Below are 23,938 nucleotides of genomic sequence, written 5' to 3' on the forward strand. Positions count from 1 at the left end.
TTGCTAAATTCTGCTTCTTTAACCTCGATGCCCATGCCAGGTCTTCTTGCCACAGGGTGCGCTCTGATGGGCACAGGTGGATTGCAACCTGGAAAGACCTCACAGCCTGCAAGGAGAGTGCCGACATCAGCTCAGGATTCAAACACACAATCTCAGGGCTGGTGAAAATACAGGAACACTGAACTCAATCTGTCAGTAAAGAGGAGTTTATAGCCTCTGACATATTGAACAACAAATGGAGGGCTGGGGAAACTGACAGACAATATGTGGCGGTAAATGTTGATATTGTGGCAGGCTGCCATTACTAACTCAATGTATGGGAAACACAGGTTGCACCTGTTCCCAGAGATACAATGAGTCACATCCAGTCCAATGCCTGCCCAAGAACAAAGTCTTGTGGCCAACCTGTGGTGAAGAAGTGATGCTGATGCATCAAATGTCAAGCATTTAATGACCACAACAAAACCAAACGCTGGTTTTTTAATCTTATTTGCCTGTCTTGGCCCCAAACAACAGCTTCAACATTACATGAAGTTGTTACTACAATGCAAAGAAATAATTTAGTAATAAATTTCTGTTCCAAGGATTTTCTTTATAAATTTGAAACTGGTAAACTGGTATGAACCTAATACTTGGTTGGTTTCTTATTTAACTACTTAACACGAATCTCACATTGCTTGCAACTTCACATTCCCCACCTGTAACATAAATAACCTGCACAGTCAAGTTCAACTGAAAAAGTCTTTGACAGATGAACCATAATAGATTCCTGACAAATGAAACCGTCTGTGCCCCCAAAAAAAACATATCAAGTTTCATCTTGAACAGACCAGAGTCTCACTGAGTGAAAGTAATCCATCAACAGGCAAAACTCCACTGCACGCAGATTAACCGGCTTCAGGGAGAAGAACGTAATGATAATAACAAGGAGATAAATGGCAACAGAGCTGTCATGCTGCAATGTTGTCAATGTCAGTTTCCAATATTTTTATAAAACACTAAGAGAAGTGACACAAAACAAAACCAGAAGCTATCAGTTTGTTTTTTCTGGGTACTTTCCATTTTCCTTGAGTGAGACTGAGAGGAATAGAAATTAAAGAAGGCAAAGGAAAGAGGACACTATTGAAAAGAGAAAATGGGGATTCACTGCACTCACATTTGCACAAACAAGCACTACTCAAACATGTTGATGCATACAAAACCCTAAAACTCGACCGAACAAGTCTCGCTAAAAATAGACGTGTTTTTTTTCCCCCTTCCTTCCCAATAGCTTCACTATACAAGGAGGTGTGTCTATATTTGGTTTAGTTTTATCTTAAGTAACTTTCAACACTTCCCATTGTTGTTTCTGGTGCCGTAGGACAGGTCTCTCGCTCCAGGACATGTAGGAGCGACACACAGTGCCATTAGCTGAAAGGTGTTCAGCCTTATTTGCTTCGCTCTAAATGGATGAACAGTGTAACTGTGATTCGAAGCTTTTCGCACACCCACAGGTCCCGGCGTGTTCTGGGGCAATTTAAGCAATCGTCCAAGCCCCAGGCGCCTGGGCGTGCTTTGAAGGAGCCACTTCATCTTAGAAGCTGGGAGTTTGCAAAAAGTAGTAAACAGAAATAACTGACATATCTTAACAGCTCTTCAAAAACCAAGACACAATTGATTTATAGATGGCTACAAAGACAGGTGTAGTTTATTGCAAAGTCCAATCCAGTGAAGGCCATTAGTGACAGACTGAGCTAGAAGCCATCAACTGTTATGCATCTGTTTTCACAGTCTGTATGTGTCAGCATGAGTTTTGGTGTTAGCTCAGGCAAAATAGCGCCTTTTTGACTATAACCAAACAATGTACTTGGTTTTAATCACCAAAGTGAACACAGCCTCAGTCTTCCCTAATACAACATCACCTGTAATTAGTAAACAATGTTATGTGACTGATTTTTTAGGTTCTGATGTTTCTTCCTATCATGTCTCCTCCTGTTCTGGCTCCTGTTCTGACTAAATTCTTCCGACTACTACTTTAGCCTTTAGTCTTTGCGAGCACCCTGTGTCCTAGTTTCTTGTCATTTGTTGTTTATTACCAGACATACTCACCAGGTCCACCTCACCCAGGTTGAGTTGGGCACGGCCCAGAGTCTGCCAGCCTTCCCACCACAGGGGTCTGAACTTGACGGCCATCTCTGCAGCCTTCACTGCTGGGAACACTTCCTGCAGAATGGTCAGTACCTGTGGTGACACATGACACGGATGGCTGTGGTGAGCATGGAGTTACCTTCGCAAAGGACAACAAGGGTAATTCCCTTTGTTAAAACAGTGATTACATTAGTGTGACTTTAATAACTGTTCTTCTCATGGAAGAGTAATGTTATATCCTCTACATTATATACTATACTGCTGGTTTGCAAAGGAAGAACATAAAGCAAAAATAACAACATCTAGTCTACTTCAGATATATAATTTATATAAGCAAAACAAACAAAGAGACAAACTGTAGAGACTGTACACAGCATGTAGCCACCCGATGGGCTATAACAATGAAAGCTTAGTATTCTTTCTGTATGAGAAGAGTTTCTTACTAAAAAAGTTACTAACTTGTGCTGCAATTCTTAAACTGAATACAAAATAAGCCAATAAACATCGCAAATGGTAAAAAAAAAATATTGGAAAAAAAAAAAAATAGGGTTGGGCAATATTGGTAGAAAGAATATTCAATATTTTATAACCATGTTCATAATGACAATATGTGTCAATATTTGCCAGTTTTATAAAACCTTATGTGGTGTGTAGAGAATACTTAGTTGATAAATTGATTAGTCGATCAACAGAAAAAGAACTAGCAACAGTTTTAAGAATCAATTAACTGTTTCAAGCTAAAATCCCTTACATTCTCTATTTTGAGGTCAAATGAGATTTCAAATATGAATATCTGCTGTTGCTGTTTTTTTATTTCATTTTATTATTTTCATATCAATGGAAATTAGAATATCTGGACAAACAAAACAAAATTAGAACTGAAACAATTATAATTTATTCTGATAATCGATTGTTGAAGTAATATTTGAAACTAAGACATTTTTAGAAATCACCGTGTATCCTGGAAACTTGTAATGGGACGAATTTCTTCCTTAGTCAGTTGTGAAGGGCATTTTTTTTTTTTTACTTTTTTACATGTTACAGACCAAACTATTAATTGAAAAATGAATCAACAGATTAATCTGTAATGTAAATAATTTATAGTTGCAGCCCTCACTCACTCATTCACTGTTTGATAGAACAGCACAGGATATAACAACTGCACGGTCATGATCACAAGATTACCCTCTGTAATTTACTTATCGGTGCTCACATTTAACAGCGCTGCACTGGACTCAGTAACCTCTTCAACCTTGCAGACTCTCACGAATCATCTTTTATTCAGACATTAAGTCGATTAATGCATGAAATTTTTATAGGGACACTTTTTAATTTTGCCTTGCTGTCATGTAGGAAACGGGCTGTCAAGAGCTAATTCCAATGTGCATACATCTGCATAGCAATCTGTCAAACAACTTTTCAGACTGTTAATGCTAATCATTCTGTCTGGGACTGCGGCTGTAAAATAAGTGCCTGAAAAACTTTGTATTGCTGCTATCTCAGCCAGAAGATCATACAGTGTATGTAGATAAGTACAAGTTTCTGACAGAGCAGCTCTCTGCTAGAGTCAAAGTGTGACATCAGAAAATATTTGGTTGGTTTCAGAGTATCATTTATACTGGGAATCTTTTTAATCACATATTCTTGTGAGATACCTGAATACTGTCGACCAAATAAAGCACAGAAAAAAAGAGAATGAGGAGCAGTGTCTCTTACATGACCAGTGCTATCCTCAGTAACACTTCAACAATAATTTAATTCATTGCGTAAATGCCCGTTTGATACGCAGGCAGGTCCACTAATAGCACAAATGTCTCCGCCTCAACACTGAAAAGCAAGACGGCACGAGAGCTGTTACACTATTAACTTGTATGTTAATTGTAAAAGACCAAGTTACCTCCGGGACCAGTCGACCTCATGACTTCATTACTAAATCTCCAACAGTTTTAATGACATAAAGAAACACTTCTCACTATCAGCCAGATTCCCTTCAGGTTGAAATCATCCATACAGCCGGGACAGGTGTGGTGACAGTTTTATCAATGGAGCCAACTTCCTCCAGAGCACACTACAGTCCGCTGTGACAGACGCACAGATAGACAGACATGGGGGCTGGACACATTAGGTAAAAGCTGATTGACATAAATAGGAGGGAAGTGATGAGGGGAAGTAAATAGCCAGCGTCAGTGCAGCCACCCTCGTCATCTGAGCAAGTAATGGGAATATGATGGTCCAGGCTATTTTCAGCCTAATGATTGCGAATAACATCAGCATTGATAATGGACACTAATAGGTTAAATGTGCTGTAGTTACACACATTGGAGATTAATCTAAGCAAATAGAAAGGAAGGCTGCGCTTATTCAAGTCGGTCATGGCATGGGGCAAAAAAAAACAAAAAACCTTTGTGGTGGTGTTGTCCAGACCTGCTCCTCTAATGATTTCCTTCTCAAGTATCCTACAATGGATAACGTTACATTAGGCATACAATACTCATTGTGATGTGAATGGTTATGACAATAAGGAGCAATGTTATTGTGTTAGTTGAAGTAAATGAATAAGAAATAATGGAGAGAGCTCTGTTCGTCTGACTAACTCCTCCGGCTTCTCCGCTCTTCCCACATATATGGGAAATATTTTCTCAAAGAGGCTTTTAGAATAAAAGGAGACGTAGCAGTTGAGGAATGACAGCAGAATAGGAGACAAAAAAGACTCTAATACACGAAAGTATCACCCTAAAAGGAAGAGGAAGTGAAAATGAAGGAAATGGAGCTAAAAAGCCAAAACATTAAAGCTGTTGGAAACGTACTGCAGACTTTCAGTAGTGTCATCCCTGTGCTGATATCACCATGTCACTTAAAAGCATACCACAGGGACAAGGGAAAGAAGGTATATATAGCCATGATGGCTGATAAGAATAACATACACACACTAAAAGTGCATATGCAAAACTGTTGGCTATGATTTCTTTGGTATATTCTAAACACAAAACCCCTGTAAGATATACAGATGTAAAACTACACCCCCAAACTCTGAAAGCAGCTGCTGAAATGTATCATACTGAGAAACATACTATGTATCAGCGATGTGGTCATAGTCCATTTTAACCACATTACCCAAAGACTGGCTGCTTAAAAGACAGGTTTTGACATGTTTATCTTAATCCGACAGACAGGAGTAGAAGCTTCGCAGTGTAAATGAAGCCATTGTTTTGTATTGTTTAATTTTGTGCAGCAAACATAAGTCACATCAGTGGTTAAAAAACAATTTCAATATGGAAAATGACCCCGGTATTTCATATGTTGTTAATGATTAACCAACTATTGACTGTTAAAGTGGCTGATTAATCAATTAAGGAAATTTCTTGAAATTTGCATCCCCAGCCGGTGGTCAAGTTGCATTACGGATAATATACTGTAGGTACAACATTTTGACAACAAAAAAAAATTTCTGGTTCTACTTCATTGAAGTAGAACCAGAAACCCCCCCCCCCCCCAATCCATCCATCATGTGTCCAACAATGTTGTGTGCTATAGGAGTACAATGCTCAATCAGTGGGGTACTCCTCTAAGACAGACTTGAAAAAATAATATGAACCTATCCTTTAAAGAACAGGAGTAGTAGATATGATGAGCATGGTGAGGAAATAAGCAAATAATAAAATGTAAGTTTATATTTTACCTGAGACTTCATCTCATACAGTATTGGGTTATCTGGAGTCAGATGAATGGCCTCGTCCCACTTCTTAATGGCTTCCCAGTGCCTAAAGAAAACACACACAGTTCAGACACACATTATGATTCAAATGCTCCTGAGAAAACTGAGGGATTAATTAAACAAAATGAAACCATAACCTGGCTAAAACAGGTACGGGTGCGCAGTGTGATGCACTACTAAATAGCAACACACGTGAACTATTTATAATCTATGAATGTTATAATGCTACAATTTAAAGTTACCCAAAGCTATCAACGCCCTGCATGGACATGCTGCACTACATTGAGTTAATCATGTCCCTGTATTGACTTTGGGTGAGTTTTAATTCTGTGCAACGCTAATGACTGCCTCAAATAGACAAACACATAAAGTGAAACTGGATACCCAGTTTAATTGTCTCCACCCAGAGATTTGATATATGTTGTGTAACCTAACATAAGGCCACATGTTTGTTCAGTGGATAACGTGAAGATGTTTTCCCTGCTACTTTGTGCTGTTACTTGTAAGACATGTCACTCATATGATTGCACCGATCATGTATTTCCATTCTTGCGTACAACTTCTCAAAAGCTGAGATTAGTGGACTTTTATTAAATATAGCTGAGTAATGTTTCAGTTAATGTTTACTATCAGTCTTCCCATGCTTTTTCTGCATTATAGTAATTTCACATATATGCTACATGGGCTTCTTGAAGCTATAAAGCTCCCAATGTACTGCACAACACCTGTTCACCTAACTGACAGAATGGCAGCACAGAGTACACAAAGGCTGCTGCAGGTTAAACACACACACACACACACACACACACATACACACATACACACACACACACACAGGTCTACTGTGGGTAATAGCATCAGTCAGTAGCCAGTTTCTTATCCAAACTAGTGAGGCACTGAAATTGGCTACCAGCTCCTTCTCAGGCATGCATGCAGGCAGAAAAACAAACAGGATTTGCATGAAATTTGGGCAGGACTTACACTGAACGTCACTGCAGCCTCACTCCAAGCATCACCGCTGTAAATCTGCTAATCTGTTTTGCATAGATTTTTTTACATGGGTTCAAAATTGTTTAGGTTTACGACAAACAGGTAGTCCCCGTTTTAATACTCTGAATGGACTCATGACTATGTTCCTGCTCATTCTAACAGCCCCCATCCTTCTCAAGTCAATATTGACTCAAGAATCATTTCCTGATCAAGATGAAGATTTGGAAAGATTACGAGACGAAATCCTGGTTTTGACAATACGCCTGTTATGTCTGCATCTTTTGTAGCATTATTGAGACGGACATCCGGAAACTTCAACAGCAATTTAAATATAATACAATGAGACCATTAACAATTAGATCTGAATTAAGATTAAAGCCAGAACCAGGATCAAGCCCGACAGAACAGTCAGGCAGGGTGAGGAAATGGAAACAGAGCAGTGAAGAAATCTTACCAACAGATGAAGCAAATGACACTGCAAAATCACGTGAGGAAATTAAGCAATAAGCAATACACCACATGTAGCCAGGGACTTAAAAATGACGCCTCTACTCTGTACATACGTCAAAGACTGGAAAGAGAGGAGGGAGAGAGAGAGAGAGAGAGAGAGAGGGAAATAACAAAAGTTTGAAAGATAGACTACAATTATTTGCAAGATGTAAGTGCATTCTCATGTTTAGTTTGAAGATAGAGTGAACAAATATGAAACAGACTCAAGCATGTTTTTCTGCTGAAAAAAGAGAGTATTGGGACATTATGATCACTTCACACACCGCTGTCCAAAAGAAGGAAACATCCCCAACACATGGTTACAATAACAATAATAAACCAGTAAACTAACAGGCTAATCTAAACCAGGAAACAGAAAAAAAATAAGCCTTCAGAAGATGCTGAGGATTAGAAACAGCCTTTGAATGCCAGATTACAGAACTGACTCAGCATGGCAGCTGGAAGCCAGATAAATCAGCAAACTATGTGGAGTATTTGGATGATGATGTGAAAAGCTGCCTCATAAAACTCCCACACATCCAAAAAAAAATAGCCATTCATGATAAAATGTGAGGCACAGCTCTACAACTGCACAGCCTATTTTTTCACCTCTATCTTTTTAAGGAATGGGATGATGTTTCCAAAACAATTGCCATGTTTTTTTGTGTCCCAGATGTAAAGATGAAAACTGTCAACCACCTTTTGTACAACCTGCAAATGCCTGTTGAGCCTTGCCAGAGTCTTTGTGACGCGACATTGCAAATGTTCTGAAGTCTAAAGACTCCGGATGAGCTTTCAACTCTAATTTCAAAAGTAGGCAACAATTTGTGACCTCGAATATACATGTATTTACAAGTGAATGTGCAGTCTATATCTTATAAATCTTTTTGCTTTCGTTTTTTCAACCATTCAACCAGCCAGATAGACAATGGGTTTTTGTTTTAGTTTAATTTTCTCAATGAAAGTGTCAACCAGTCCATTCATGCATATGCAAATATGACGGGGCAGTCTGTCATCCTTATTAAGAGTCTACTGTGCATGACATCAATAGGCAATATTTTTTAAATATTTTGGTGTGCAGTACAGAACGAAGATTAGTTTGTTTGTGGTATCATATATTTCTGCACTGTTTAAGAAGCCAGATGTCAAGTAAGGTTATAAATTACACCGCCAAATCCATTTAAACATTGACCATGGTTGGTAAAACATTAATAATTGTGGGAGTGCAGGAAACTTTGCCAAACTGTGATAAATTACGATTAAACAATATTGGTTGACCTCATAAATGCAGAAAAACAGCCAAAAGTCATATAAAGCGCAAGAGGACACTCTGATCACAAACAGGTACTTACACTTACATCAGAAACATCTAAACAATGGTAATGATAAACTGACATCACAGGTCAATGCTGTTAGAGGAGGAAAAAACTCCTGGCTCACATCACCCGACCAGACACCATCTCAAACCTCTGAACAGCCATTATGCAGCAGCAAGACATCATTTCCCCGGCAAAATCCACTTTCTCCTCGCAAATACAATTACAGGTCGTCACTAAGGGCAACAACATTACATGTTGTGGACTAAGGGGTTTCACAAAGCGATTGCTATTTGGCTTAAAAGGTCACTTATCATGGAGGAAATATCAGGTAAAAGTTCCTGAAGGATGATTTTGTTTTCTAACATTGGTGTCTATTAAAAAATACAAAAACAACTGAATAATTTTTCTGCCCGTGTCACACAATGTGACGCTCAATTCAGTGATAGATGACTTTCTAAAATTCAAAAGCACAGAAATATCACCTGAGATAAAAGTATTGTTTATCATCATTCAGCATAACATAAACTCTTCACAAGAGTTTACTTCAGAGGGCCCTTGAATAAACTTTAGCAGCAATGTGTTGTTTACTAATATTTAAATATTTCCTTTTAATCACTTTCTGTTTGAAAAGCTTTTATTCAATTGCTCCATGTTTTTATTTTTCCAACACAACATTAAATACAGATTCACAGGCCTGAAGAGCAGCTTCTACAATGTACAATCTACAATGTTTTTCTTTTAAATTATTATTATTAACTGATGTCATCCTGAGAAGAAGAAAGAAGAAAATCTCTTTGTTTTTTGAAATGCAAATCTAAACAAGACCAGATGATTACACATCTCACCTTGTACATTCACAGAAATGACATTAAATAAAATAGAGAGAAAACCTCAAGCGTAGATGGACCTAAGTCAGACGTCATCTATTTGCTGTGTTAGACAGATATGTGTGCTCTGTGCAATGGTGCCCTCCTCTGGAGAATACCTGATGACACATCTCATTGTTTGCAAAGTTTAGCTGCTTTAACTACTCTGTAGATAAATACATCTCTGGACCGTATGTCTGGCACCCAGCAAAGATGGAATTAAAACCCTGCAATCCAATCTATTAGTCCACATTAATACTCCAGCAACACACCAGTTAGGAAGTCCAGTATCATAGAATAAAATAAGATTGAAGTTGTAATCCTGCTTGGTATAAAACTGGCACAGAGTGTATGAAAATGTCTTTGAAAAGATATAATAGTGTACACATAAAGCTGGTTTGTTCAGCACTGGTCGGTTTTGTTAAAGCCACAGCTATGCAAATATCCCGTTCTTGTGGTTCCAATGAGATATAATCAGCAAAAGTCCTCACTAATCTGCCACCCAGACACCAATTAATAGTTCTGTGTATCTCTGTTTACAAGCAATTTAACAAAGAAGTTGTAAAACTGTCCCAGTAACCGATGTTAGTATGTCTGTCTGTGTGTGCGTGTGTGTGTATGTGTGTTATTTATAGAGCTGTCGCCGACAAGCACAGAAGACTGACTGACTTTAGGCACCTTCCCTCACCTGCCTTCTTCAGCCAGCAGTGCACCCTCATCTTTCAGCCTCCTGCTCTTTGCTGCACAGTCCTCCAGCAGGATCTCCCGCCGTCGTTTGATGGCGTGCAACCAGTCCACGTCCTCCTCATCCTGACCTGGTCCATCATCTTCGGCCTTCTCCGCCTCAGCCTCAAACTGCCGCACCACTGTCTTTGACACCTTTTCACCAGCTTTCCTCTTCCAGCCAAATGAAGCCATCCTGTACGGATACATGTGAGGTCACACGCTTTAAATCCTGCTTCATCTGAAAACAGTATGTAGTTTGTCCTGGGGAAATCTTGCTGAAAGACTTTTATTTTGAAATACTACAAATCTGGCTAAATTGTAGCATGATCTGCATCAGCTACTTACGCATCCAGTAGTGTACGACAAAGTTTTAGCACGGCTTCTGTAGTTAGGCGTTTATCTGGTTTGCGTACATGTCATATAGCTAGTTATCTAAAAACTACAACTCTAAGACTTGTCAATAAACAAAAACAACCTTGTCATTAAACGCTAGCTAACGTTAGCTATGGTAACTGGATAACAAACTGTCATGTCATTTCTAACCGTTAACACGTCATTATGTTTGCGCAGAAAAAAATGATTTCATTTTGACTCTAACAGATATATATTGTTATTTGAAGACAGCAGGGAGAAAGGTATACGCACAAACTTTTTCAGCTTTCTGTGAGTAAGACTGAACGGGATATGGGCAGCTAATGCTTAGCCATATTTGTTGACCCTTGATGCCGCGTTCAGGACGTATCGTTAAATCGTAATTACGAGCAGCTGAGTCGCGAAAACGTTCATGTCAATCTCCGACTTGTAATTCTGAGTCAGAGATATCAGGAATACCCCCAAAAATGTCCCAGCGGCGATGTTTTCTACGTGGTGACCTTAGCTACAGACATGTTAACAAACTGTTGGTAAAATGACGCACCAACGATAGCAGTTACATCAAAATATGAAATCCAGCTTTAATACTGCACAATTCATTCATCTTATTTCATATGAACTCAATCGACACTGCTTGTTTGTATCTTGTTTCACTATTTTCGGCTGTTTATCTGGGATGACAGTTATGTTAGCAGGCGGGCTAACCGCCTCAGAACAATGCGTAGACACTCCGGAATAACAGAATGAATTTCTGCCCATTCTACCAACATTACCTGAATGCAGCATAACCCGGAAACTGGAAATGTTTACGTTATCGCTTAAAGAAACACAACTCTAATTTTCAAAGTTGAGAATCTGAAGCTTGTTCAGTTAGTTTTTTTTATTTTCAGGAAAACGTCTTTGCTATAATGCAATGTTGCAAAATTGTCACGCTCACACTATTCCCCTAGACAGCAGTACAGAGATTACTCTGTGGCCAATTTCTTGAAATATTTAACATTTTATGTACCAGCCAAAATGTAATATTCTTTACAGTTTGACATTGATTGATTTGTTTACAAGGAAACAAATGTAATGAGTAACATTCAGTTTCCTTGATAGTTTTTATTGCACAGCTGTAATATTAAATTGGCACTAAATTTCTAGTTAATTTTTAATTGTATCTGTCAAAACATAGAAACATAAAGAGGCTTCAGCAGAATTGTGTGCAATTTAGCAGTTTATTAGGCAGTTGTGTATACAAATGATTTCAATACTGTCCATTCAGATTTACACTGGTCAATCTGGTAGGGTCCCTTTACACAGCAAACAAAAATAGAACAATATTTCTTTGAAGCTGTTCAAACATATAGACTGACAGAAATTACCTGCCAATAGTCCACTGAGAGACTTCTCCAAAAGCTGTCAAAAAGGTCACCGTTTCACACATTCATCTTTCCCACAAAACTCGTCATGTAAGCCATGACGAGTTTTGTACTCAGAACTTGCAACTTCCCTTTAAAACTAAAATGTTTAGTTTTACAATATGTTTCCAAGACCATAGTGTGCGTTTCTTTAACATGATCACTATATGTCATAAACTCTAGTTTAAAAATGAGACATAAAGGTCAAACATCAACTAAATTTTTCAGTCCAAGCCTACCCTGCAGGACAGCAAGGAGACAAGATGATCACAATTATTGTCACTCTTAGCAATTTTTGTTCTATTATATCTCTGAAATGTAAAATTGTTTATACAAATGAGATATTTAGATTTTTAAAGCTATGGAGAGCTAAACACTGGAAACCCAGACTTCAGCAAATGTTGACACCTCTTAATAAAAAGAAAATAAAACTTGTCTGATATCATAATGAGATCATGCAAAGTTCTTTAACACCTGGTTTAATTTACAAAAGACAAAAATGATGACGAAATGAGAAATCAATTTACTATTTAAGTTTGGTTTGTTTTTCCTATTACCATTATTAAAAAAGTTGGTAGCAGTCACTGAGGTCTAAACTAGTTTGGCAAGAACATCAGATGTTTATTTTAAAGTTTGCAGTTAAGAATTCTACTTTTTTTCTGTAATGTCAACACTTAGTAATCATCTGTGAATTCTTAACCAATAGAAATTGTGAATGAACAACACTGACAACACCATTTGTGGACCCTTGCCCTTAAAATTGCAACAAAAAAAAGGTGTCAATAATTCTGATCAGCACTGAATTCCAACATTTACAGACATAAAAACAGATTAACAGTACTGATAATGATAAGGCAGCCAAACAACAGACACCACTTAAAACTTTAAGACTGGACAGGAAATGGAGGGAGACTCATCATACTTATGATTAAAGACATATCAAAAGACATTGTGAGATTGCAAGCATAAGGTTCTGTCTGACATTTTTATCAAGTATAAATCAGCCACACATGTTATGGTCTCAATGCTTGTGATGTTTTTTTTAATTTCTCAAAATTGCGACCTACCCAGCAGGACTTAATAATTACAAGCTCACAAGTCTGTTTCAGGTTCAAACATGAACCTTTTTTCTCAAGGTCCATTCTTCAAGGGAATGTGTGGGCAATCAAAACAAACATATTTAAAAATGACAATATTTTGGTTGTATTCACCTGCCAATAGACACTGTCCATGCACTGCATGTAACTGCTACTACTCATTTTCAAATTGAGCCCTGAGGCCTATACACTTGTGATGGATTGGCATTTACGAATTGAATGTAGGCAAAAGGCATTTCACTCAGTAATCACTCAAATCCTATCATCATTAATCTAAAAAAAAAAAAAAAAAAAAAAAAAAAAAAAAAAAAAAAAAAAAAAAGAGAAAATACAACAAAAAAGTCAAAATCAACTTGTCATTTTAATATGTGACACTGGAAATGATATTTCTAGATTTTGACCCTCATGGCAAAATGTCTTAAATGGTAAAAGCAGGCTATATTTATCTGGAAAGACAATCAAGTATCAGAATAATTGTGATTGAAGGAAACAAAACTGATATTGATTTAAAAACAAGACAGTAAAAAAGGAAAATATATACCATCCAGCAATAGATCTTAATGCAAGAAAGAAAAAAAAAAAACAATTCCATTTCCAAAAGAACCAACACTCTGTCCACTTAACGCACTGATAAATATATTCACGTCTTTATATATAAAAAGGTCGGGGACAGACAAATTCAAACAAATTTTTACAACAAGGACAAAACCATGAAAATTTAGTCTCTGACAACTCAGATTCACAAAAAAGAAAACCAAACATAAATCTGATGAAGCATTCTTTTATCCCTGACGCAAGACAGAAATACAGGGGTATTTGCACTTCTTGTAGTCCAATGAATGTGATGGGCATGACAACCCTAGTTATAGCCAGTGCAGCACCCCGATACATCTGCACTACTTTTCTGATCCCCACTAAGAGAAAAACAAGAGCAGCAGGAAATAAAAGAAACTTGTGCAAAAGTGCTTCCTGCATCCTATACCTCTGCCACCCAACTACCCAACCCTTAACGTGTGGCTTTCTTCTGTGCAGGCAAAAACTTGGTCTTTATCTCTGTACTGGAAAGCAGTGCTCACTGGCTACAGTACAGAAAATTCAGTGTAATCACTTGCGCATATATGTATAGGTGGGATGTGGACATTTGCTATTAAATTGATCAAGATATTGTAACCCCCCCCCCCTTCCTAATTGTTGTTCTGTCCTAGCTATTAAGTAGCTTGTCATTCATCTTTTCCAATAACCCCGTACATCCCCTGTCAGCTCGGTATACATCCCTTAAGCTAAGGGAACATCAACCTGCATCAGTGCCATGGGACAATCACTTCATCCTCAGCTGGGATGAATTGAGCCATGAATCGGTTGCATGCTTATTGCTATAAAGACACTCGGAGAGGAAAAAAGGCTAGCGATTGTTTTGCAAGTTATCGTGCAAGTAGTTTAATAAGATTTGCGCACATCTCAAAGAACTCGATGGTGTGGCTTCCTGGTCGAGGGACAGACGCGTTGTCCCCCCCTCCCGTTGAGTCGATGGATGAGGTCAACGACGAAGCTAAGGAGCCTTCTGCTGCCTTGGTGGGGTGCACAACGCTAGATGTAGGTGGAGCGTCAGCCCCATCTACATCGTTCTTAATAGTGGTGCGGTAGTTGCCCACAGACCCAGAGCGGAGAGGGGTAGCAGTTCCAGATTTTGTCTCCAACATATCATCTAAGTAATACAAGACACAACATGTTTTCTACACTATTCACATACAAAATAAACTGTCAAATGTGAGTCCAGATCAATTCCTAGAGTATCTACAGGTTTGGTAACAATGTTTGACATAGATTCATGTACGAAATAAATAATTGTTGGCCTTATTGCCAGTACTGCTTTTCTGTCATTCTTTGAGGTACAGTATGGCTATGAAAAAGGTATTAGTTCTCATTCTATGTTGTATTAAAAAAAAGTTATATTTTCTGCCTTTCTACACAATCAGCGTTTGATTTTATTTTCAAATTCCTCAGCTAAACATGGCTGACTTTGCAATAGCCTGAAGTCAAAATTTAGTCTCATACCCTGTACAAAGCATTCCTGTGCTACATGAATGGTACGTAACAACACTCTTATCTCGTATTTTCCTTTGAGGTACCGCTGGGCACCTACACAGAGTCCGCAAAAGCTCTAGCCTCAACCCCGAGTCAATCATTTATGAAGTCTGCACTGGCGCAGTGTACCACAGGACAGAATCCAGGTAAACACTACCTACATACAAGGAGCTGCATTCAGGGCTTACCAGAATGTCATGTCGGTATTCACAGCTTATAAACTGTTTCAGTGGTATGAGTCCAGTGTGACCAATACACCTATTTCAGGTTTATTGAAAAAGCAAAATCATCCATCTTTCTGTGTTTTTCACACATATTTTAGTAAATTGAACTGATACAGAACTGTGGAATTAAACTTACCGTCTATGCTACGGAAGTCAAGGAGGTAGGTTCTACTGTCCACCTGGTAGAGTTGAAGGCTCATCTTGGTTTGCATCCCAGTAATAGGATTCTTCCTTCTCACACGTAAATAATATGGATTCACAACCTGAAACAGTTATGAAGAGTGAAGAAAAAAAATCACTGTATAAAGCTACTTATTTTAAGTACTCTGATTTCACAAATTAGCATGATCTCAACTTAATTATTGATAATAGTACTACAAAAGTAGCACTATCTTATGCCTAGTTTCTTCCTTACCTTCCACTCATAATCCAGCTGTTTCATGGCACGGCACACTTCCGACATGATATCATTGGGTCTACTCTGACTGCGGATACCCAGGTGCCACTTGGCCCTTCTTACACCCTGGTGCTTGGACTTCTGGGGGTTCAATTCGTCCAGTGTGTGCCGAGGCCTGGGAGGAGTCTCCGCCAAGAGGAAGGGTACACGCTCAGGGTGGGGCTTGATGATGCCAGCCACTGCTGCACCAGATGAGGTCAGGTGCTGGTCGTCTAGAAAAGAGTCGGGAGGGCTCGACGCCAGGTAGAAATCCTTGGCTTCACTCATGATGCGACGATTGTCAATGATGAGGTGGTAGGCGACGGCCAGTGGGTCCTGATGGTTGCGACTGTATATGCAGGCCAGGACCTCCTCCTCAGTGCACTCAAACTTCTCACATACTTCCTTCAGGGCCTCATCGTCAATCATGTTGTTGCTGTAGGAGGGGTCCTCGGGGAACAAGTATTTAGGCAGGTCCTGTTTGAACCAGTCATCCTCTCTGTGGGGGGAGACATAATTTTGCTTTTAACATCCTAAACACCATGAATGCAAGTCAATAATATGAGTTTAACACATTCACTACACAAAGACAACCTACTCTATAATGAAGACAAAAAAGACAAGATGTTCATAGATGTTTGACTTTGTAATTAATCTCAGCCAGCTCACCGGATCTCTTTGATAGTGGCTCTTTTCATGGGGTCCACCTGCAGCATGTGTTTAAGGAGGCTTATTACTGAAGGGTTCAGATACTGTGGCGTGAAAAAGATCCCATCACAGATCTTTTTAAAGAGTGTTGGCACATGGTCGTCATCGAAGGGAAGTGTCCCACACAACAAGGCATAGAGAATGACCCCACTGCTCCAGATATCCACCTCTGGACCAGCATATAACCTGAGGACCAAAAAAAAGAAACAAGCCTATAAGCATCAAAACAAAGTTTTACTAGGTTTTGTTAATTCAGCAATGTGTCCTATAGCATAAGGGGATACCTATATCTATATCTATGAAAAGAGTGACGTTACCTTCCTGAGATGACCTCAGGAGCAGCATAGTTTGGAGAACCACAGCTTGTTCGCAGGAACTCTCCGTCTGACATCATGTTTGACAAACCTGTTAGAGAACAAACGTGTATTTATGTATATTTATAGCTGTTCCCTTACTTGAACATTTATCTGTCATTTCAAAGTAAAAATTGGAGGTATTCTGATGTCATGAGGACAAGTGCTCCACCTAATCCTACTGCTGACAGTACAACTAATCTTTGAGTCACTGTAACGTGAAGCTACACAGATTAAGAATTTATTTAGTCCTATTTGCTAAATGATTAAGTAGAATTAATGCTATTCCCACTATGTTCACTATGTTCCCACAACTTCTGTGGTCCGGTCACTGCAGTTCAAGCTCAGCCTCCCAGCAAGGAGGTTCTGCCTTTTTCTCTCACATCAAAAACAGAAATGAGTCACGGAGAAATAACACAGAGCAGTGATAAAATATAGTAAATGGATCCAATAAAAGATACATACGATTCACTAAACATTCAAAAGAATTAGGAAAAGGTATGCTCAAGTGGATTAGCTTAAGGTAAGACGCAACAACATGCAGCACTTTAGTAACCTACATAACCTAACTTAAGTAACCTAAGGTGAAATACTGAGTTTGAAAACTAGTTCTGCGTATGTGCTTAGCAAGATTTAGGCCTAAGGCTAACCTGCTGAGTTTTCTTCTAAAGAAACACAGTTAGGTTTACATTCACTGTGTGTATTCCTTAAGGTGTAACAAATACGTCTAATGTACTTCCCTCCTCAAACAATGTTTGAAAATCTGATTTTTGGAACATAGATTGTTTAAATCCATGATTATTAGCTATAAGTCAGACCCATACATAAAAAAACACTGCTCCACAGCCCGATTAGACGTCACAAACGCCACCTGCTACATTTAATTTAGAGCTCCTGAGCAAAGCCCTGTACTACTGTGTCCCTATGTTTCGTATTATAATAATGTCACCTGCTAAGACTCCTCGGCTTAGGACTGAGACACACTTACCAAAGTCAGCGATCTTGGCATTCATATGGGCATCAAGCAGCACATTTTCAGGCTTGAGGTCTCGGTGAACCACCATGTGTCTGTGGCAATAGTCTACTGCTGAAATAATCTGCTGGAACAGCCGGCGACTCTCCTTTTCATCCAACTGCAAAAGCAGAAATTATCTGTTAGGTGTGATCTTCTCTGACACTCAGTTAGCACATCACAGCTGACTAAGCAGCACTTGTTGTGTTTTGATATCTTCTCCTATTGCTGTTGGTTTTTGGTTCACACAGCTCATAAATTACTGCATCTGCACCAAAGGCTGGCAGTAACACCAAGCACATAATGCATTTCTATCCTCTGGTCCCCTCACTGAGTATGAAATATACAACATCCGCTACATATGACAAGACGGAAAGAGTGAAAGAAAATGTGGGACATAATTATACCAGACTATAAGCTATTTTCCAGTATCATTGTATTACCTTTCCATTTTTGCAGATGTAATCAAAGAGCTCTCCTCCTGAGACATACTCCATCACCATGAAGATATCTGTGGGGGTGCTGATAACCTGATACCTGTAGTAGTGTGCACAAAGATGGAATCATTGGGATCATCAAGTAGTTCATATTACACAAACATAGATTGTTATAGTTTTAAAATTATTGTTTTATCAAAGAAACACATAGCAAAGAAAACCAAAGAAATAATATGAATGTTTGCTATTCAATTTCCTGGATTTAACTGTGGAATATTGTAATAACATCATAAGTGGACAGAGGACATGTGATTTGTTCCCAATGACTCAATAAAACCAATACAAAACCCATTTTTACCCATGGCAGGAGTGGCTCGATCTCTGGCAAAATGGCAGAGCTTAACAATAGGACAAAAGATAATATATCGGTATTTACTGCCTAGATATTACCGAAATACTCCTGTCATAAAAGCATTGTATAATAAACTTTACAAACTTGTCTTTTATTGCATCATCTCATGCATGCGCATCCGTTGCTCAATATTATATAAATGTTCATAAAAGATGCTTAAAATGTCATTAACATTTAAATAGAAATCTCATCCCTAAAAGCAATGCATGATCACAGAAGCAAGATAGTATCAACTTTTCAACCCAGTCCAGGAAGAGCCTGCACTTTCATTCATTATTATTATTTGGGCAAAAAACTCTGGTTTGTTTGCCCATTTGGTTTGGTAGGTTTGTGAAATCTGTTAATCAAACTCTGGTATGCACTAAGCAATCAGAGAAAGACCACAGGACTGTGATATGTGGCATGAACTGAAGCACTAAATTACTATTAAACCCATCTGCTGACTGTGAACTAACCTTCACTTACTTGCTTCGGTCCAAATAAAAATAAACTACATTTGTTTTTTTACTGTCTATCCTTTCAGTCCAAGGCAAAGTGAGAAATTCTTGCAAGTTAGCATCCACACTGGCACCTATCACACCTACATCTATTTACACTACAATGGCAGTGTGGATACACTTGCACATGAGCCACATTTCTCACCATGATTATCATTTTTAACATCAAGCAGCAGAATAAACTACCAGGACAAATGAAATTCCTGTCAGCCTGACAGAAACCACACTGCAACTCTGAATCCAAAAGTTTTAAAATAATGAAAAACAGTAGCACAGTGACAGCAAAGTGAGAGTTAGGTGTCAAACTTTACTCACAAAGACCTGTCTTCAGTGGTGGAAAACAATGCCAGTTTTAACACTTGTTTAGTTAGCATGCAAACCAGCAAGCCCCAGTCGGGCCTGACCCTTTCATCCACTCTGCTCTGAAGATGTAATGCTGCCCAGTGGGCATATTATAACCTCTTGTATTAAGCTCTTGTATAAACGCAATGGTGGCTGAAGCTCTTGGCAAGCGACCATCACCACCCTTTCCCAGCAAGAAACCATGTTTGGCAGCAGAGAACAGTTAGAAATAGTTCCTTCAATATACTGTAGGAAAACATTTTGACTGTTTTATCTTCACTCCACCAGCATCAGTCCATCAATCACAAAAACGCCACGTTTGTCTGAAAGTAAAAGCAATAATGGTTCTGATACATCCACAGGAACAAATGCATCTCAACGTTTAAATTACCAAAGTTTCAGCAGATGTGACGGATGGTGACTAACTGCTCACCTCATGTGTCACAGTTGTTAAAACATTCTGCAAACAAGATGAAGTAGTACTGTGTACATTTGCCTTAACATTTGCCTTAACTAGATATGATTCAGATTAGAAACACTATGCTGATCACTCTGTCTCAATGTTTGTGCACCCTTTTCAAGATGGCATCTCTATCTCTCACTCTCTCAAACACACACACACACACACACACACACACACACACACACACACACACACACACACACACACACACAAAACAGTGTTTACATTCTTGTGCATGCATGACATGCAGCTGGTATTTCAGGAAATTAGCCACACCTGCTGGTCCAGTATAATGACCCTTTAACTGTGGCCTTGCAGCCTGTGGCCATTCACATACAGGCAGGACATACCTCCGCAATTTTCAAACTATATTTTTAGATCAATGATCTTCTTCGACAGTGTACCATCACAACATTTTTATGTTACCAAATGGAGTGTTTTTTAGGCTAAAAGTGGTTACTGTCGCTGCTTGATGCACCTGTGCATTAAAGCAACAACAGTGTACTACACTGGCCACTTAGTTTATACATTTAAATTTAAACAATGACTCATTCTAAATTTTGCAGCTACTTATCTAACTACATCAACACATGCAGATGTCATCAACAATACTACAAACAATTTGAAAAATTACAGATAATGTGTTTGGATCGAAAGTGACAATTACTTTCTGCTGAAAAACAACTGCACTATACATACCCATGCAAATATATAGTGAACACACATTCAGTGATTACTGAACTCAGACAGCAAGGCATGACAGAAGACAATGACAAAGCACTTTTGTACATTGAAATGAAAGGTCAACAGAGGGGATAAACAAAACAAGTAATAACATAGAATGGGCAGAGGACTGATGGAAGAGGAGACTGGGTCAGACAGATATTGTCCTAGATGGATTTATTATAAAACACACCATTAAAGCCTGGAAATAGCTCAGTGGGTGGCATTAATGTGGTGGCAGGGGGATTATAGAGCAGCGAGCAGGGTGTAATCTAGGACTTACAGTTTAATTATGTGAGGATGCCTGAAAAGCTTGAGATTCTGGATCTCCCGACGAATCTTTCCCACCACATCCAAACTGCGGATCTTCTGCCTGTTCAAGATCTTTACTGCCACTTGGTGCTTGGTCAGCTCATGTTGGCCCACTACAGGATAAAAAGAATGAGAGCACATGAATGATACCAATTACAACCCACGATGTAAAAAAGATAACAAATACCACAATTGAAGAAGAGAATAATAGAATAATGCAAAACTATTGTAACTATGAGCAAAAAAAAAAACTTGCATCATTAAAATATCAACTTTTCAGGATATAAAAAAAACATTCATTAACTGATTTGTTTGGACACTTAAGGGCAACATAAACAGGCTGTACACAAAACATTTGACATATCATCACCTTACAGAGTTGATATTGTGAACTTGTTAGCAAACAGTTGCTTTACACAGAGCAACATTAGCATTCATTCAGAGTCCTGTTTCTGTTATGATGAATGTAAGTCTAATATTTGCCCTTTATTTGGCTCAAGTCAAAATGAATGTAAAAAGGTACACACTATTTCACTATGTTCACTAGCTAGCTGCTTACTTTGTCAGTTTGCCATTTAGAACTTGATAGAAAGCATCCAATGCTTTTATCAAAGTTTTTGTCTGGAAAAAGCTGCCAGTTGTACCTGGAAATGATGCTAGGATAACCAATCAGTGAACCTAAACAGTAAAATGTGCTAAAAGACACTAAACACTGTAGAGATGAGAAGAACTATACAAGTTAAGTCATAATTCTCTGTAGGTTTGTCACTACAAGTGGCCCTTTTCACATACAAGTAGTCATTTGATCTGCTGTTGATATAAAATATGATTATAGCAGCGTTAAGTGTAAGAAGATACTGCTTCTGCATCTGCTAAACACTGATATATCTATGCAGCTGTAACCTCACACACAAGACCACGAAATGTTAAGTTCAGGACCACTTGTTTTTATCTTTTAGACATTGTTTAGCCTGTGGCTTCTGGAGGGGTTTCTATAACAAAAGATATAATCCTTCAGTTAAAGTGTAAATAAGCGTAGCTGATGTTACCCAGCACAGCAACAGTGGCAGCCAGGGCAAAAGTATGCAAACATAACCAAAACATATCAGTACAAACCTACCCTACAGAGAAACAGACGATAACATCTGAATGCATGGTGGGAAGACAGCACACTTGCACATGGGAGTTTGTAAACAGCTGCTATTGATTTGCCAGTTGTGCTGGTAGTAAACTATTAACCAAGTCTCAAGAAATCAAGACCGATAATCACAGAGCAAAAACTCCAGTGCTTTGTGGTTCTCTTCCTTTCAACAACAACAAAAAAACTGAGAGCAGAGATGACTCACTGGGAATTAACTGACTGTAAACAAAGCTACGAGTTTTTATGTTGTTTATTTTGGAGGGGGCACTGCTTGTCTGTTGTTTCACTTGGGCATATTAAGACTAATTTATATGTTCCTTGGAGACAAAGGGCACTATGATGGAGCAGAAAGCTGCCTAGGGAGAGGAGGTCTTAGTCTTTCAACGATCCTAATAATCGTTAATAATGAGACGCAGTAAAGAGGAAAGACAATGTGATAAAAAAAAAATCATAGCCGTTTTCTGAACCCCAACAGGTATTTTAGTCCAATACGTGTACAAGCTAAGCTGTATATTGACAGACTAACTGTACCGCCCTCTGGACTCAAAACACTGGGCGTAGATTCGGCTGGGTTTGCCCAACTCCCTCCCAACACACCTAAAAGCAATACTGTCGCCTCTATATGATGGGAAATGCAACTTAAATGGAGGAAGAGTTGAGGCCAGTTGTAATGCCAAGCTGCAGAATTTACATATACTATATTTAAAAAAAAAAAAAAAAAGAGAGAAAAGACTCAGCTAGCGCGAACGCCAGTCAAGAGGGTTTACTTCCCGGTGTCTGTCTTGACAGGCGACTTGTGGCTCTCTGGCTAGCTCACAACGCAACCGACGCTAACTGTAATATCTGTGACTAAATAGCAGCCCGTGTCATAAATCCTGCATTATAAAGCCGTCTCGAGCAATTGCAGCTCCATCCCAAAAACGTCATGTTAGCCAAAACAAGTTGGGACTAACTAAGGGGACAACAAGTGTGCTACCTTCCTGGCGTTGCGACAACTTAGCCTCGATAGCAGGCTAAATTAGCAGCTAGGCTAACAGCTCCCATTGCCACCATTTTTTCACTTGGCAGGATGCACAAACGTCAAGACAGTCAGACATACCTTTAACCTTTCCAAACGTCCCAACTCCGAGCGTGTCTCCGAGAATGTAATGTCCAATTTTAACTCTTCCTTCATGTTTCGGTTTTTCCGTCGCCATCTTCCCGCAGTGGCCTTGCAGCGAGGTTAGCAAGCTGCGGGCAGAGATGGACCAAACTCCGCTGTGTACGTCTCTACTCCAGCGGCTCAGCTCCGTTCAGAGGGTGGGAGGCGCCCCGGCTCCCGTGCGATTCGTCAAAAGCGTAGGCGACGTAGTATGTTGCCTTCAAGTGCTCTCAGTAAACTCCCAAATCAGGCTGTGATATCCTATCTTATCCAGCAGTTATGCATTTCCAACTAAGAATGAGTTTCATGAGAACCTGGGTCTGTGCTCACACATTGTGGCTCAGTTGAAAATATATGCCACGCCCAAACACACAATCTTGTTTGCAAAGCTTCCTGAAATAAATTCATCCTAGATTGTTCTCAGAATGGTCTCAAACACTGTACAGCATGTCTCTAGTCCCCTGATGATCCCAGAATAATTCTCATAAGAAAATAAAATATATTGTTAAACCAAGTATGTCATTTAAATGCCACTGAGATTACATGAA

General features: G+C 38.9%; 2 protein-coding genes across 2 annotated transcripts in view; both read right to left on the reverse strand.

The window, feature by feature from the left end:
* Positions 1 to 10,986, reverse strand: part of ttc33 (tetratricopeptide repeat domain 33) — a 13,828-nt gene extending 2,842 nt beyond the window's left edge. The window contains exons 1-4 of the mRNA XM_023424007.2: positions 10,878 to 10,986; positions 10,195 to 10,425; positions 5,807 to 5,888; positions 2,089 to 2,220 (exon numbers count right to left, since the gene is read on the reverse strand). Of these exons, the coding sequence (XP_023279775.1) occupies positions 2,089 to 2,220; positions 5,807 to 5,888; positions 10,195 to 10,424 (444 nt within the window). The 5' untranslated portion in view covers position 10,425; positions 10,878 to 10,986. The remainder of the gene's footprint in view (positions 1 to 2,088; positions 2,221 to 5,806; positions 5,889 to 10,194; positions 10,426 to 10,877) is intronic.
* Positions 10,987 to 11,805: 819 nt separating this feature from the next.
* prkaa1 (protein kinase, AMP-activated, alpha 1 catalytic subunit) lies at positions 11,806 to 23,557 on the reverse strand. The gene is made up of 9 exons (XM_023424000.2): positions 23,349 to 23,557; positions 21,080 to 21,221; positions 18,366 to 18,459; positions 17,899 to 18,043; positions 16,875 to 16,962; positions 16,519 to 16,743; positions 15,829 to 16,348; positions 15,550 to 15,676; positions 11,806 to 14,809 (listed from the first exon to the last, which is right to left on the reverse strand). The coding sequence occupies exons 1-9, from the start codon at positions 23,443 to 23,445 to the stop codon at positions 14,526 to 14,528; spliced, it is 1,722 nt and encodes a 573-aa protein (XP_023279768.1). The 5' UTR covers positions 23,446 to 23,557; the 3' UTR covers positions 11,806 to 14,525.
* Positions 23,558 to 23,938: the final 381 nt, after the last annotated feature.

The sequence above is a fragment of the Seriola lalandi genome, unplaced genomic scaffold (genome assembly GCF_002814215.2).
Source record: "Seriola lalandi dorsalis isolate HSWRI2012SDOR001 ecotype SW California unplaced genomic scaffold, Sedor1 jcf7180002054695, whole genome shotgun sequence".
Taxonomy (NCBI): Eukaryota; Metazoa; Chordata; class Actinopteri; order Carangiformes; family Carangidae; genus Seriola; species Seriola lalandi.

Excerpts from the sequence above, each read along its gene's own strand:
- prkaa1 (XM_023424000.2), bottom strand. The coding sequence starts at position 23,445 with ATGGCGACGGAAAAACCGAAACATGAAGGAAGAGTTAAAATTGGACAT. Across the intron at positions 18,044-18,365 it reads ACATCTGCAAAAATGGAAAG|TTGGATGAAAAGGAGAGTCG; the intron begins GTAATACAATGA and ends CTGCTTTTGCAG. Across the intron at positions 16,744-16,874 it reads CCTGAGGTCATCTCAGGAAG|GTTATATGCTGGTCCAGAGG; the intron begins GTAACGTCACTC and ends TTTGGTCCTCAG.